We start from the raw sequence: 17,042 nt of genomic DNA, 5'->3' as shown, positions 1-17,042 counted from the left end.
ATCTAAGTCTAAATATTCCTGTTACATTGCACAACCTTCAATGTTATGTCATAATTGCATAACATTCTGGCAAATTAGTTCTCAACGAGCCAGGCGGCCCAAACTGTTGCATATACCCTGACTGCGTGCAATGAACGCAAGAGAAATTACACAATTTCCCTAGTTTAATATTGCCTGCCAACCTAGATTTATTTTAACTAAATATGCAGGTTTAAAAATATATACTTCTGTGTATTGATTTTAAGAAGGGCATTGATGTTTATGGTTAGGTACATTCGTGCAACGATTGTTTTTTTTCCCCCGCTTTTGTTAAATCATCCCGGTATGGCGAAGTTGCAACGAGCCAGGCGGCACAAACCCTGACTCTGTTGCACAGAACGCAAGAGAAGTGACAATTTCCCTAGTTAAAATAAATCCATGTTAGCAGGCAATATTAGCTAAATATGTAGGTTTAAAAATATATACTTGTGTATTGATTTTAAGAAAGGCGTTGATGTTTATGGTTAGGTACACATTGGTGCAACGACGGTGCTTTTTTCACGAATGCGCTTGTTAAATCACCCGTTTGGCAAAGTAGGCTATGAGTCAATGATAAATTAACAGGCATTATATGAAATCAGGACATGCTAGATAAACTACTAATATCATCAACCATGTGTAGTTAACTAGTGATTGTTAAGATTGATTGTTTATTTTATAAGATAGTCCTTGCTGCACTCTCATAACAGGTAGTCAGCCTGCCACGCAGTCTCCTCCTGGAGTGCAATGTAATCGGCCATGATCAGTGTCCAAAAATGCTGATTACCGATTGATATGAAAACTTGAAAACGGGCCATTCCGATTAATCGGTCGACCTCTATACTATGCCACTATATGTTAGTCCAATACCGCTCGGACATACGCATATATGTTCTTAATCCATTCCTTACTTAGATTTAAGTGTATTTGGGGTATATGTTGTGAAACTGGTAGATGTTACTTCACTGTCAGAGCTAGAAGCACAAGCATTTCGCACCACCCGCAGTAACATCTGCTAAACACTTGTATGTGACCAATAACATTTGATTTGAAGTGGACATTGAATATCCCTCAAAGACAGCGTATCAACTTCAGAACTTAAATCTTTGGCAGTCCAGACATAAGACTTAAATATTTTATGGCAATATTAACATTTATTTACCGGAAACAAATTGGCCTGAATATAGATACACATATGGGTCTTCACATTCAATAGGTTCACTTTCTCTCCAGGACCCAGAGATATCTTGGTTTGAAATAAAATAGTGGCAATATTCTGATATGAAGTGTCTTGATGAAACACAAATAGTGAAAAAGCTGTGGATACATTATTACAATTTAGCAATATAGTTTTGCAACAGAGAAACAAATGTTAAGATTTTCTGGCACCTGAGAGGATATCAGCACACACACATACAGTACTACTTACATACAGAGGTCAAAACTGTGTTGGAATGGGTTGAATGACAGAATGGAGCGCAGGCAGAACACTGAGAATACTAAAACGAACTACACAACACAGTATCTTATTTCAGTCTGGCTAAGTGGAGATCAATGTGTATCTATCTACAAGAAACAACAGTCTCATGATTGGTGACACCAATCCAAGCATTGCCCAATGTTATTTTATTATCTCCTGTGCGGTAGAGGTGACCAACAACTATGTGTATGAGAAGGGACATTGACAGAAGTGCTAGCAGTTAGTCGGAAGAGTGTCTCACAGATTTCAGTCACCCACTGCTGAAGATGACAAGGCCTTAGGTGAGACTTCAGCCTGTGAAATCTGATAAAAGTGTATGTAACATTGAAGGAAGTACCTGTATCAACTGTGAAAACGGTGTAGGACATTGCAAGGCCTGTTTGCTATCGTAAAGGCTAGAGAACAGAATCACAACCCCTTATTAGATTAAGGTCATTTGTAGGTCACCCTGCAGCACTCAAGCAATGCAGCACTCAAGCCATATTCACCCACACTCATTCAAACATACATGGAATTAAACCCAAAAGCATGCCAACCGTCCCAGCCAACGTGGGCCTGGTAAGATACTGAACAGGAAATGAAACTTCCTCTGGCAATAAAATGTAACTGTTCCTGACTGAATAAAATGTAGTTAAAATCACCACTCTCTCAGCACTTTTCTTTTGCGGTTGAGGTCCAAACATTAGTCCTCTCCCAGAGCTTAGCACAGCTCCATTGCCAGACAACTAGTGTAGGCCAGTGTCCAGTTTATACAGTGATGCCTGGGTAAACAAACACGAGGGGGTCTATCGGAAGAGGCGGTACATGCGAGGCAGGTGTCCATCCTTGCTGGACAGGGCAGCTTGGATGTGCTCATAGGAGGGCATCTCTGTCAGGTCTCCTAGGGCTGCTACTGCTGGCTTGCTGCACAGCATCTTTGTTGTGACCCGCTTGATGTCACTCGCTGTAACGTTACCTGGACAGAGTGAAAAGTCAGCATACAGAAGTACTGATTTGTCACGTCAGTTATGATTAGCCAACTCCCTGAAGATTTTTTTGACAAATGTTTCATTCTGGGCTTGCTGATATCAATATCCGCTATTATGATTGAGGGTACTAGTACTCACTGATGAGGTCACACAGCTCGTGTGGCAGCTTCCTCTTCCCTGTGGCTAGAACCTGTCGGCCGACATCCTCAAAGATAACCGGCCGCGACTCCAGGTTCATCATCAGCATGGACTTGAGCTGCGTTTTCGCTCTCTCCAACTCCATCTGAGTACGGAAAGAGAGATGCAAAGTTTTGAAGTCTCAAGAAAGAGTTTAAAGTTCAGAAAGCTTTGTTGCTTTTGTATCAATTTCCCCTCACAGGCTAATGGCCAGCCTTACCTCTCCTGCTGTCCCAGCCATCTGAATGAACTCTCTGGTTAAAATCTCCACCATTTCCCGAACCTTAATAAAGCAAGATGTTGCAATCAACAACTTTGGAATGACAGCAGCACTTTCACAACTTCAGAGATCACGCATACAAAGTAAAATATTGTTTTTATTTTGAATAGTTCTCCTGATGTTATTCTCTAAGCATATGGCAGCTTTGTTTTAGCCCTTCATCTACCGTGTAAAGTCCTGCCTTTGCATGGCTCTCCCAAATCCCCTGTCCCTACCTGTCTAGGGTCTGCGCTGGCATGGATACACAGCAGGCCAGTGTCCTCATAACTGTGATGGTATGAGGTGGCATTGTACATCCAATGATGCCTGTAGAAAAAAATAATAATAAACAGAATCCACAAAATAATACAATCTTAAGTACTTTAATTAGAATTGTGAATGTTGCATCATGCTTACCTGTTGAGCACATTCAGGTAAAGTCTAGTGAACATGCCTTTCCCAGGACCCCCCGCTGAGAAGGACCCACCTCCACCCATCATCATATTGAGGACGGCAAAGGGGATAAAGTCATCCTCCTGTAACACAAAACATGCATATATTATACATAGAACATCCAGCTACAGGATAGCATAGAAACAGTTCAACCAAGTTGGCAGGAGATCTTCCACATCAACCAATCAAAGTGGGTACCCACCAGGAAGGAGCAGCTCTCCAGGCCAATCATGATGTGTGTGAGCTCAGGGATGGGGGTGGGGCCAAGGCTCACATCTGACATGTCCTTATCCATCTGAGAAGATCAAAAACAAAAGGTTTACATTCTGAATTAGTAAAGAAAATATTTTTAAAAGGGAAAGGAAAGCAAAGTGAAAAATACTTACCCTTACGATTCCACCAGTATACTGTGCCACAGACAGGTCGACATTGGTAGGCGTACTGGCACCCCATACTGGCTTTACATTTAGCAGATATTTCCTGGCACAGGCCACCAGTTGTTCATGTTCGATGCCCACTCCAGCTAGCACCATACGCTCTGGGCAGTAGTAGCTCTGCAGGTACATGTGTAGCAGCTTCTTGTCGATCTTCTCCACGCTCTCTACTGGGCAGAAGCGAGGCAACCCAACGGTGTTCCCCCGATATGCTGCCTTGTTCACAGAGTAAGTGTTGTGAAATATTATGTATCGCCATAGAAATATATGTGTCAACAAATGGCGCAATTGATTATCTATGCACACTGCAGAGAGGTGGGCCAAAGTCAATTACAAACAGTGCAACAATAGATTTCATGCAGCTCAAGAGTGTTGTAATTTTCTGTCACTTAAAGAGTGGATCAACCAGTCACATGACTCACTGCATGGATCATCTCTGTCAGTAAAGGTTCAGGGTCAGGCCTCATGCTCAGATCCTCCAGCTCAAAGCGCACAGCCATCCTAGTCATCTCAATCTCCTCATCTAGTAACCCAAAGCAGAGCCATCCTTGATGAAAATATACTCCCACAAAAACATTTACCAGTCTGTTACTTTGTAGACAACTCAATTAAGTCAACATTTTCTCTCGTCATTAAGGGAAGCATCATTAAACATGACAGATCGGTCACTCAGTGTTGACTCACCTAGTAGGCGTGGCTGCAATACAGCGTCAGAGAGCAGGCTGACTACCGTGTCCAGTCCCTTCACCTCGGCAGAGACTGCATACATGGTTGTGTCTCTGTGAATAGAAACCTTAGGCATCCTACAAACTGACTGAATATCTTCATCCCATTCCACAAAGCAGTACTGAGATCATTTATACAGTACCTTCAGAAAGTATTCAGACCCCTTGACTTTTTCCACATTTTGATATGCTACGCCCTTATTTTAAAATGTACTAAATATGAATTTCTTTATCAGCAATGTACACACACAATATCCCATAATGACGAAGTGAAAACAGGTCTAGACATCTTTGCAAATTTATTACAAATAAAAAAACAGAAATACCTTATTTAAATAAGCATTCAGACCCTTTGCTATGAGACTCAAAATTGAGGTCAGGTGCATCCGGTTTCCATTGATCATCCTTGAGATGCTACTAAAACTTGGAGTCCACCTGTGGTATATTCAATTGATTGGACATGATTTGGAAAGGCACACACCTGTCTATATAAGGTCTCACAGTTGACAGTGCATGTCAGAGCAAAAACCAAGCTATGAGGTCGAAAGAATTGTCCGTAGAGCTCCGAGAAAGGATTGTGCCAAGGCACAGATATGGGGAAAGATACCAAAACAATTCTGCAGCATTGAAGGTCCCCAAGAACACAGTGGCCTCATTCTTAAATGGAAGAAGTTTGGAACCACCAAGAGCTGGCCGCCCAGCCAAACTGAGCAATCGGGGGAGAAGGGCCTTGGTCAGGGAAGTGACCAAGAACCCGATGGTCACTCTGACAGTGCTCTAGAGTTCCTCTGTGGAGATGGGAGAACCTCCCAGAAGGACAACAATCTCTGCAGCACTCCACAAATCAAGCCTTTATGGTAGAGTGGCCAGCCACTCCTTAGTAAAAGGCACACGACAGCCCACTTGGAGTTTGCCAAAAGGCACTTAAAGGACTCTTAGACCATGAGAAACAAGATTCTCTGGTCTGATGAAACCAAGATTGAACTCTTTGGCCTGAATGTCAAGCGTCACATCTGGAGGAAACCTGGCACCATCCCTACGGTGAAGCACGTTGGTGACAGTATCATGCTTTGGGGATGTTTTTCAGTGGCAGGGACTGGGAGACTAGTCAGGATGGAGGCAAAGATGAACGGAGCAAAGTACAGAGAGATCCTTGATGAAAACCTGCTTCAGAGCGCTCAGGACCTCAGACTGGCACAAAGGTTCACCTTCCAACAGGACAACGACCCGAAGCACACAGACAACGCAGGAGTGGCTTCAGGACAAGTCTCTGAATGTCCTCGAGTGGCCCAGCCAGAGACCGGACTTGAACCCGATCGAACATCTCTGGAGAGACCTGAAAATAGCTGTGCAGCAATGCTCCTCATCCAACCTGACAGAGCTTGAGAGAATCTGATGAGAAGAATGGGAGAAACTCCCCAAATACAGGTGTGCCAAGAAGACTCAAGGCTGTAGTTGCTGCCAAAGGTGCCTCAACAAAGTACTGAGTAAAAGGTCTGAATATTTATGTCAATGTGATAGTTTTTTATTTTTAATACTTTTGCTATAAAAAAAACATTTTGCTTTGTCATGATGGGTATTGTGTGTAGATTGAGGGATTTTTTTGTTTATACATTTTAGAATAAGGCTATAACGTAACAAAATGTGGAGAAAGTAAAGGGGTCTGAATACTTTCCGAATGCACTGTACATGCCAACTACATACTGTATCTACAACATCAAAAGGGATAAAGAGTACCATGACTACACTAGGGTTGCACATTTTGGGAATATTCAGAGGCGGAAACTTTCCGTGGGAATTAATGGGAATATGTAAATTCATGGAAATAAGTAAATTAATATTAATACCATTTAAATGTAGATGTTTTTGGCATTGGATATATTTACCATATCATATGGAGACAGAAACATAAACCTTTTACCTTATCATAAGTAGACAATTGCAAATTATTAAATCGTTCCAATAGAAATAAAAAAAACTATTTAGCTACGAATTGAACTTTAATTAAATGAGTTGACTTCAATGAACAACAAAAGGGAATATTGAATGATCCCCAATGATCTATCGCATCTCCCAAAAATCTGTAAAATGATAGTCTAGAAGCTAAAGCTTTGATTGTCTTCCTCTCAGGCTTCCATGTATTCTCCCTGGACATCCTCAATGTCCAACTCCTTGAACATCAGACTCTGAGGCCTCATCTTCACTGTCACTTTCCAACCTTCTTGAGGATGGCTCTTTGTTAGACTAAAAAAGCCTCAAATTTAACCGGATGCCACCAATTTTTCAACCCTTGTATTGGTCAGCCTGTTGTGTGCTTTGGTGTGTGTGTTCCCAAACAAGGACCAGTTGCGCTCTGAGGCAGCTGATGTTGGTGGGATTTGGAGGATGGAGGCAACAGGGGAAAGAGCCACAGGTCCAAAGTCCCTTCCATCTGATGGCTGATGAGATATGTCGGCATGACTGCCATATTGCAGCTCCATCCTAAAGCCCTTGCTTGGAAGTGTACTTCGCCAGACTGCCAAGAACCTTGCCCTCATCCAGGCCAAAGTGGCGAGACAGGGTAGTGATGACACCATAGGCCTTGTTGATTTTTGCACCAGACAGGATGCTCTTGCCAGCATACTTGGGGTCCAACATGTACGCTGCAGCGTGTATGGCCTTCAGGCAGAAGTCTTCACGCTTTTTGATGTATTTCAGAACTGCAGTCCTCTTATTGGAGCAACAGTGAATTGGGCAGGGCAGTACGGATTTCTTCTCTTACATCTGCAAGCAGAGCCTGAACACAGACAGGATGGCATTGTCTCCCTCGATCCGTGCAATGGCTAGTGCTATAGGTTTCAGGAGTTTCAGGCTGCTTACCACTCTCTCCCAAAATATTTCATCCAGGAGGATCCTCTTGATGGGGCTGTCCATAATCGGCAGACTGTGATATGGCCATTTCTTGGAGACTCCTTCCCCTCCAGGACTGTCAACATGATGACAACACCACCCCAACGGGTGTTGCTGGGCAGCTTCAATGTGGTGCTCTTATTTTTCTCACTTTGCTTGGTGAGGTAGATTGCTGCTATTACTTGATGACCCTTCACATACCTAACCATTTCCTTGGCTCTCTAGTAGAGTGTATCCATCTTTTTCAGTGCCATGATGTCCTTGAGGAACAGATTCAATGCATGAGCAGCATAGCCAATGGTTGTGATGTGAGGGTAGGACTCCTCCACTTTAGACCAAGCAGCCTTCGTGTACGCAGCATTGTCTGTCACCAGTGCAAATATCTTCTGTGGTCCAAGGTCATTGATGACTGCCTTCAGCTCATCTGCAATGTAGAGACCGGTGTGTCTGTTGTCCCTTGTGTCTGTGCTCTTGTAGAATACTGGTTGAGGGGTGGAGATGATGTAGTTAATTATTCCTTGGCCACAAACATTCGACCACCCATCAGAGATGATTGCAATACAGTCTGCTTTCTCTATGATTTGCTTGACCTTCACTTGAACTCTGTTGAACTCTGCATCCAGCAAATTAGTAGTTAAAGCATGTCTGGTTGGAGGGTGTATGCTGGGCGAAGAACATTCAGAAATCTCTTAAAATACACATTGCCTGTGAGCATCAGAGGTGAACCAGTTGCATACAAAGCTCGAGCAAGACATTCATCAGCATTTGTCTGACTATGTTCCTCCATTGAGTAAAAAAAACGTCTGATTCCAGGAGGACCATGAGCTGTTGCTATCGATCAGGTGTCTGATTAATCATTTTCACATTGAATAGAAGTAGAGGGACTTTTGTCAGAGGTTGCTTGTTGTGAGAGCTCACAACTGAGCGAATTAACACTCAGCAGGCTCAAGCAAGCTAAAACCCACATGGTAGCAAAAACTAACTAGCAGTTAAGTTAGAAATTATTAAACACACTTTGCTGTACGCTGCTATTTACTAGTTAACAAAAAATAATGTATGTCATTAAATATATTCACCCCACCCAGTATTGTAATCAAAACTTACCAGAAAGCATGTAGTCCTTGGCTCAGACAGTGTAGTAGTGTGGGCTCAATAGGATCTCATTAGTGTGCAAGATCTTGACAATCAGCTGTACATGTGATGGAAGAATGCACTGTGCATGCAGAGGGTTGCAAATCCATTGAATTGGGGAGTTTAACCAAAATATGCCACAATACCTTGTGTATCCCACAAAACAATTCACTGTTATAAGCTAATTTTTGATGATTTTAAGCAAAATTACCCAAATTCCCAGGCTTAACTTCCCATGGAAAATTTACCGGAAAGTTTCCGACCCTTAGCAACCCTACACTAGACCTTTCCATCATTCACAGTGAAAACATACTGTGCCTGGATATTAAAGCCAAATAAAATATTCATACCTGGATGTTTGGCAGTCACAGATCCCTCCATGTTTTTCAAGTGTGAGAAGAATTTCATCTTTACTGCCATACTGGGCTGTGGACTGAAGATGCAGAAGGTGTTATCATTTGCCATGAACAAAAACATAGCAATCAATTTGCTTGTGCTACAAAATGACAACATAGTGAGAGGAAAAAAAACAGTGGAACATATTTTGTACAAAGGTGTCTGTTGACTAGCAAGACGTCTCAAAACAGGTAAGACTTACAGAAAAGGCAAGTTTCTCCAAAAAGTGTGCAATTCCACTGGGGTATTTTGTCTCATGTCTAGAGCCTGAATTTACTAAAACTGGAAGGAGAGAGAAATAAAATCAATATTCAGTCATACTATTAATATGCCGCATACTATTGATTATGCGGCAAGAGACGGTCTGAAATAGAATGATAAAGAAAGATCAGCTCTATTCAATATCTGTAGCAACTTACTTCCAACTGTGCAGAACTGACCAAACTTGTTTTGAGATGCTACTTTAAGGCCATTTTCCAAAGTAGTGATTTTGGTCTCGCATTGTTCATGGCTGTCCACTGCTGCAAACACTGGTTTTGGGATCCCTGGTAACGGTGCAGAGAGTGAGATATTGGGATATCCACTGCCACTGCTGCACTTTCTATACGCTGCAATTCCAAACCTGTAAATGCAAAAACGTGGGTTAGTTTATGGATTGCTGCAAATAACAGCAGCATATCTTGACAGGTGAACTGAACACTCACAAATGAGTACCAGATTCACCTACCCACATGATAAAGCTAGCACCAGATGCTAACCACTGATGATGCCAAAGTCTGCTTGTCCAGAAATCCAAGTTGCCAGTGTCGGTGTACGCTAACATTTGGGACGTTGAACATTCAGGCTACTGGTCAGACTATGGAGGCTTTAGTCTAGAGCAGGGTTTCCAAAGATCTTTGGTTTGGTACTGTTGATTTAATCATACGCGCCTGTCCATCGCAGGACTTAGAACGCAGTTAATCATTTTCAAACTCAATGGCAAGGAAAAAAATTGAGGTGCTCTATTTATAATAGCAGCACCCACCCATAGCTCTCGCTCCAGCAGGTATATTTCACTGGTCACCCCCAAAGCCAATTCCTCCTTTGGCCGCATTTCCTTCCAGTTATCTGGTGCCAATGACTGGAACGAATTGCAAGAATCACTGAAGATGGAGACTCATATCTCCCTCACTAACTTTAAGCATCAGAGGTCAGAGCAGCTCACAGATAATTGCACCTGTACAAAGCCCATCCCCATATTGTGTTATATATATATATATATATATATATATATTTTTTTTTTTTTTTGCTCCCTTGCAACCCAGTATCTGGACTTGCACATTCATCTTCTGCACATCTATCACTCCAGTGTTACTTGCTAAATTGTAATTACTTCGCCATTACGGCCTATTTATTGCCTTACCTCCCTAATCTTACCTCATTTGCACACACTGTATATTGATTTTTTCTATTGTGTTATTGGCTGTCTGTTTATTCTATGTGTAACTGTGTTGTTGTTTGTGTCGCACTGCTTTGCTCTATCTTGGCCAGGTCGCAGTTGTAAATGAGAACTTGTTCTCAACTGGCCTACCTGGTTAAATAAAGGTGAAATAAAAAAAATAAAAGTCACTGGCCACAAACACATTCACGGATTTGACAGTCATGCCATCACTCCCGCCGTAACTGGATCCTGGACTTCAACACATCTACCATGTTGACCCTCAACACAGGGGCCACTCAAGGGTGTGCTTAGTCCCCTCCTGTACTCCCTGTTCACCCACGACTGCGTGGCTGCGTACGACTCCAACATCATCATTAAGTTTGCTGACCACAACAGTGGTAGGCCTGATCACCGAACACGATGAGACAGCCTATAGGGAGGAGGTGAGAGACCTGGCAGTGTTGTGCCAGGACAACAACCAATTTGACAGAACTTGAAGAATTGTTTTAAGAATAAATGTTGCACAATCCAGGTGTGGAAAGCTCTTAGAGACTTACACAGAAAGACTCACAGCTGTAATCACTGACAAAGGTAATTCTAACATGTACAGTGCCTTGCGAAAGTATTCGGCCCCCTTGAACTTTGCGACCTTTTGCCACATTTCAGGCTTCAAACATAAAGATATAAAACTGTATTTTTTTGTGAAGAATCAACAACAAGTGGGACACAATCATGAAGCGGAATGACATTTATTGGATATTTCAAACTTTTTTAACAAATCAAAAACTGAAAAATTGGGCGTGCGAAATTATTCAGCCCCCTTAAGTTAATACTTTGTAGCGCCACCTTTTGCTGCGATTACAGCTGTAAGTCGCTTGGGGTATGTCTCTATCAGTTTTGCACATCGAGAGACTGACATTTTTTCCCATTCCTCCTTGCAAAACAGCTCGAGCTCAGTGAGGTTGGATGGAGAGCATTTGCGAACAGCATTTTTCAGTTCTTTCCACAGATTCTCGATTGGATTCAGGTCTGGACTTTGACTTGGCCATTCTAACACCTGGATATGTTTATTTTTGAACCATTCCATTGTAGATTTTGCTTTATGTTTTGGATCATTGTCTTGTTGGAAGACAAATCTCCGTCCCAGTCTCGGGTCTTTTGCAGACTCCATCAGGTTTTCTTCCAGAATGGTCCTGTATTTGGCTCCATCCATCTTCCCATCAATTTTAACCATCTTCCCTGTCCCTGCTGAAGAAAAGCAGGCCCAAACCATGATGCTGCCACCACCATGTTTGACAGTGGGGATGGTGTGTTCAGCTGTGTTGCTTTTACGCCAAACATAACGTTTTGCATTGTTGCCAAAAAGTTCAATTTTGGTTTCATCTGACCAGAGCACCTTCTTCCACATGTTTGGTGTGTCTCCCAGGTGGCTTGTGGCAAACTTTAAACAACACTTTTTATGGATATCTTTAAGAAATGGCTTTCTTCTTGCCACTCTTCCATAAAGGCCAGATTTGTGTAATATACGACTGATTGTTGTCCTATGGACAGAGTCTCCCACCTCAGCTGTAGATCTCTGCAGTTCATCCAGAGTGATCATGGGCCTCTTGGCTGCATCTCTGATCAGTCTTCTCCTTGTATGAGCTGAAAGTTTAGAGGGACGGCCAGGTCTTGGTAGATTTGCAGTGGTCTGATACTCCTTCCATTTCAATATTATCGCTTGCACAGTGCTCCTTGGGATGTTTAAAGCTTGGGAAATCTTTTTGTATCCAAATCCGGCTTTAAACTTCTTCACAACAGTATCTCGGACCTGCCTGGTGTGTTCCTTGTTCTTCATGATGCTCTCTGCGCTTTTAACGGACCTCTGAGACTATCACAGTGCAGGTGCATTTATACGGAGACTTGATTACACACAGGTGGATTGTATTTATCATCATTAGTCATTTAGGTCAACATTGGATCATTCAGAGATCCTCACTGAACTTCTGGAGAGAGTTTGCTGCACTGAAAGTAAAGGGGCTGAATAATTTTGCACGCCCAATGTTTCAGTTTTTGATTTGTTAAAAGTTTGAAATATCCAATAAATGTCATTCCACTTCATGATTGTGTCCCACTTGTTGTTGATTCTTCACAAAAAAATACAGTTTTATATCTTCATGTTTGAAGCCTGAAATGTGGCAAAAGGTCGCAAAGTTCAAGGGGGCCGAATACTTTCGCAAGGCACTATTTACTCAGGGGGTTGAATACTTATCTAATCAATATATGGTTTATTTTTCATAAATTCTTTGCAAATGTTTACATTTTTTATTCCACTTTGACATTAAGAGTACTTTGTAAAATGTGAATACTTTCTGAAGGCACTGTATCTACCCTAAATACCTCGTACCCCTGCACATCGACTCGGTACTGGTACCTGTATAGCCAGGTTATCTTACTCGTTGTGCAATTATGTGTTATTCTTTTCTAATGTTTCTCCAATTTCTTTCTCTGCATTGTTGGGAATTGCCCGTAAGTAAGCATTTCACTGTTAGTTGTTGTTTACGAAGCATTTGATGAATAACATTTGATTTGATCAAATGAAAGACAACCCGTCACTGTGTAGAACCACCAGTGAGGTGATGATTTGTTTAGATTATCCTGTCAAAAAAAGTGTTGCTTTAACTTTTTCGTATTGGCCATCTACTGTAAGCATTGGCACAAGGAGATGAAATTATAAATGTCTACTCAACTTTTTATTTTGCATACGCTTTTACTCAGAACGACTTACAGGAGCAATTAAGGTTAAGTGCCTTGGTCAAGGGCATAGACAGATTTCTCACCTAGTCGGCTCGAGACTTGAACCAGCAAGTTAATTGGTCTTGTACACAGTTTTGCGGACGTTATAGCGGCTGCAGCGAAATGTTTATATTACTAGCTAGCGTCTAACAATGCAGTAAAATGTCAACAAAAACAAAATAAAATCTAAATCATTTAACTTATATTTTAGGACTATCAATTATAATTAACATAATTTTTCTACAGGATTCTACTTAAATCGCGTAAAAACTACCGAATGAGCCCAAAACGTGCTTTGATTGGCTTCTAAACAGCTTCTACCCCGCCCAAGCCTTAAGACAACTGAACATCTAATTAAATGGCTTCCCAGACTACGTTACTGTCAATAACGCTATTCGGTTTGAGACAACTACAGATACAAAAATATCTAGCTTTCCACAACATTGTTTTGTTTGACTTTGATTGTCCTTAGCTCCACGACGAGCAACGTTACTAACGTTAGCTTTTTTGCATGCTAGCTAGGCTATACTTGGCCAGCTTGCTGACCACGAAAAGGTACATACATATTTCAGTAAAGTCAGTGCAATCACAAATGCAACTGTTTTAAGATGAACATTGAACATTACCTCTGAACACGGCCCCAAGTTCTGCACCTCGACATGTGCGTTGCCATATTGAATTATCTGAGACCACCAATTCACCCGGATGATACTGCAAAACACTTCCTCTTTCGACTATTGCCTAGCAACGTCAAACCAATTTCCAACCAGAGAAACTTTTGAGGAGATGGGAAACTCCATTGGAATCGTATTAATTACCATAGTGTGTGTTGCCCATGCAACGTCAATGGGTCGCGCGGTTCATTCTGGGCATTTTTGGCACAAGGAGAGCTCTCCTTCAAGGAGTGAATGGGAGTCAATTTGGCGCTAGTTCTAAACCCCAACATTAGCATCAATTTCGTCAACAACAAGTACAACATGACAAATATTTTCCAAAATGTGAGATCATTAACTTGCTCTCTGTAATATTGTATAGCTTTGGAATTGTGGCATTACGTACTTTAGAGGAAATACGCACGTTTGTCGACTAATGTGCCACGTTCAAAACAACTGGGAACTCGGAAATCTCCGACTTCCTAGCGTTCAAATAACTGGCAGCATGACCGCGATTGGTCAACAGTCTGCTGGGTGTGGCGTTATAGACACACTGACGTAATGCAAAGATGCGCAAGACTCTTGGCGGCAGTAATAAATCATCTCCATCTCTGCCCATTCAACATTGTCTACATTTACTTTTTTATTACTTCTAAACAAAATCACTTTTGGGGGGTTTTTCATATGCTTACATTTTTTTGAATCATTGCTTGAATCGTCGTCACTTGCTTGAACAGTCACTATATTTGGTTGTGCTCTTTGCAAAGTAACTACTTTGGATGCAGCAGTTGTTAATAACTAGAATGCTAACGCTTATTGAAATAGGCTGTAGCAAAAGCTAACCAAAGAGCCATTTTACTGGTTGAGGTTGAAGTGTTTTTTAAGTATAATGCAGTTCACTTGTGATGATGACACACACATTATATTAAGCAGGACATTCACAATCTAAAAGTAATGTGAAATTAACTCATATGCAACATGTAAATAGAGGATTTTTTTGATGGCGTACAATAAGAACTCCCCTTTGTTCTGCCACCAATTTGCGAGCACCACACTCACGCGGCAATGTAACAGTATTGCTTCCGTCCCCAACCTGGGGCCTGTTGCACAAAAGTAGAATTAAGACATCCGGGATAAATGACTCAGCTGAGCTCAATGAAGCCAAAACATGTGCGTCCAGGCTTAATTGGTTGCACAAAGACCAAGCCAGGATGAGCAGACACGGATTCATTAAGCCAGGTGAAACCAATCCTGGATAGGTGCGCGCTCACGGCTCACTCAAATAGACCCCGCCACAGATCACAGATTAACTGATTTACCATGGCAACTAGAGCCGCGTACTTTTCCCCGTCGGAAGCACAAATCCTCATGGAGGCATACGAGGAGGTAAAAGATATAATTAAGAAGAAAGGCAACACCGCCACAGTGATAAAGCAAAGAGAAAAAGCGTGGCAAAGTATTGCAGACCGCCTGAATGCGTAAGTAGTGCACAATTACACACTCACCGCTCCGCTGAAACATCACAATTACAATTCAAATATTTAATTCACATCTCCAAAAATGCAGTTGTACTGTAATTATGAAACGGTTAATTTTTTTTATTGAAATGCACTGCAGATATGAGTGAAATTGTGTAAAGTAACTCCATCACACTGTATAAAGCTATGATACAATTTTTGATATTTTTACTGAAAACAAGACAAAAATACCAAGTAATTTTTTGCAGTGTGACTCCATTAAGTGTGTGTGTGTGTGTGTGTGTAGATTAAACATGAACGGGCCAAAACGGACATGGCAGCAGGTCAAAATCAAATACAAGAACATTCTGCAGAATGGTATGGTCCCTGACTAATATTTAACAAAGCACAAGCATATATTGTACCCAGAAGGTGCCTGCTCACACATTGTCTGTACTGTTTTAGCAGTGAAAAAGAATACCCACAGACAAGGCACGGGTGGTGGGTCACCAAAGGCTGACCTTACCCCAGCAGAGGACATGGCCTTGGAGCTAAATAAAGGCAGGCCCGTCTTAGAGGGGATCCCTGGGGGGAAAGAGACGAGCATAGGTTCCTCCCAAGATGCCACCCGCTTCATTCAAGGTATGTCCTTCCATCTCTACATGGGATACAACCACATTCATATTGAATCAATTTGGACTGTCTGACTTTGGTTTACCTATTGCCTTGCAGTGTCTGGCAGCACTGTGTTCCTGTTAGAGCCACCAGCACAAGCACCAGACGATGCTGATCCAGTGAGTACTCCATCAAAGGCATACTGTAGGCCTGGCATGTCTTGTCTACTAGCTTCAATATGAATCCGATTAAATGTGATAGGGTGAAGGCCCCAGTGCAGCAGCAACAGCACATGATGGAGACGATGATGAGGAGGAGACCATCTCTCTGGATTCCAGAAGGCATGAGGTATCATGTTAAGACTGTGAAAGTACTATTTACTCTACAATGGTGAGGAGTCCTCATCAAAATCAAAAAATCTAATTTCTTTTACAGGACCCAGATGCTATACAGTGGGAAAACCAGCCTGGCAACATAGTGCGTATTAATAAAAGGACACCACATCCTGCCAAATTCCAGCTGCGCTAATTGTATTGTGTTCACAGAGCTCACAAGCTATCAGAAAGTTGTATGGCAACCACCTCCGGTGCCAAATAGAACTGGCAGACATAGACATTCAGTACAAGAAGAAAAAGATGGAAAATCTTGCACTGGAGTTCGAAATAAAAAAGAGGACAATTAGGAAACTGGACCTTGAAATAAAAAAACTTGAGAGGGAGGTGAGATATGCCTTCAATGTACACTGTATGCTAACTGTAACACAAATGTATTAATCATTATTTTTCTTTCCTCCCCCAGCTCCAAGAAGATGACACAGCTCAAAATAAAAATTAGGTATATTCTCGTAAAGTCAAGTGAGCCATGACATATGAGCTCTTATTGTGAGCACACAGGACGGTGGCATCTTTCTAAGGTTTTTTTTATTTTCCCAGCAATCAGTACAACCAAGTCATCGTTATAAGGCATCACCCTCTTTTGCCCACCCCCCCCCCAGCACCAGGTGTGGCCACTAGCCTATATGAAGGCCCAAAATTGTGTGTTCCTTTCTGCTCTGACAATGGCATGCCCATTCGTGCGAGATGTGGTGGATGAAGAAGCACTTGTGCTGAGGAGAGCCTTCAGGTGAGAAAGGGTCTTCAGGGACCGGTTGGACCCACTGGCCTTCCCTGATGACCATCTATATGAAAGATAC

General features: G+C 42.0%; 2 protein-coding genes across 2 annotated transcripts; one reads left to right on the top strand and one right to left on the bottom strand.

Moving 5' to 3' along the window:
- Positions 1-1,145: 1,145 nt before the first annotated feature.
- Positions 1,146-13,996, bottom strand: pmpca (peptidase, mitochondrial processing subunit alpha). Its single transcript, XM_021605596.3, has 13 exons — positions 13,752-13,996; positions 9,350-9,552; positions 9,133-9,212; positions 8,885-8,967; positions 4,474-4,568; positions 4,212-4,312; positions 3,742-4,005; positions 3,558-3,650; positions 3,320-3,438; positions 3,139-3,229; positions 2,864-2,926; positions 2,605-2,749; positions 1,146-2,453 (listed from the first exon to the last, which is right to left on the bottom strand). The coding sequence occupies exons 1-13, from the start codon at positions 13,796-13,798 to the stop codon at positions 2,284-2,286; spliced, it is 1,554 nt and encodes a 517-aa protein (XP_021461271.1). The 5' UTR covers positions 13,799-13,996; the 3' UTR covers positions 1,146-2,283.
- Positions 13,997-14,862: 866 nt separating this feature from the next.
- On the top strand, positions 14,863-16,484 carry LOC149982793 (uncharacterized). The gene is made up of 4 exons (XM_090237209.1): positions 14,863-15,256; positions 15,543-15,613; positions 15,701-15,877; positions 15,968-16,484. Exons 1-4 carry the CDS (start codon positions 15,099-15,101, stop codon positions 16,090-16,092), a joined length of 531 nt encoding a protein of 176 aa, XP_090093335.1. The 5' UTR covers positions 14,863-15,098; the 3' UTR covers positions 16,093-16,484.
- Positions 16,485-17,042: the final 558 nt, after the last annotated feature.

The sequence above is a fragment of the Oncorhynchus mykiss genome, chromosome 6 (genome assembly GCF_057628025.1).
Source record: "Oncorhynchus mykiss isolate SJ-2025 chromosome 6, ASM5762802v1, whole genome shotgun sequence".
Taxonomy (NCBI): Eukaryota; Metazoa; Chordata; class Actinopteri; order Salmoniformes; family Salmonidae; genus Oncorhynchus; species Oncorhynchus mykiss.
This window is presented reverse-complemented; position numbering and strand designations above follow the sequence as displayed.

Bases quoted from the DNA above. Each gene is read 5' to 3' on its own strand.
- LOC149982793 (XM_090237209.1), top strand. From the start codon at position 15,099: ATGGCAACTAGAGCCGCGTACTTTTCCCCGTCGGAAGCACAAATCCTC. The intron at 15,257-15,542 runs GTAAGTAGTGCA...GTGTGTGTGTAG, and splicing joins ATTGCAGACCGCCTGAATGC to ATTAAACATGAACGGGCCAA. The intron at 15,614-15,700 runs GTATGGTCCCTG...GTACTGTTTTAG, and splicing joins CAAGAACATTCTGCAGAATG to CAGTGAAAAAGAATACCCAC.
- pmpca (XM_021605596.3), bottom strand. From the start codon at position 13,798: ATGGCAACGCACATGTCGAGGTGCAGAACTTGGGGCCGTGTTCAGAG. The intron at 9,553-13,751 runs GTAATGTTCAAT...TTGCATTTACAG, and splicing joins ACTTGGGGCCGTGTTCAGAG to GTTTGGAATTGCAGCGTATA. The intron at 2,750-2,863 runs GTAAGGCTGGCC...TTCCGTACTCAG, and splicing joins TGGCTGGGACAGCAGGAGAG to ATGGAGTTGGAGAGAGCGAA.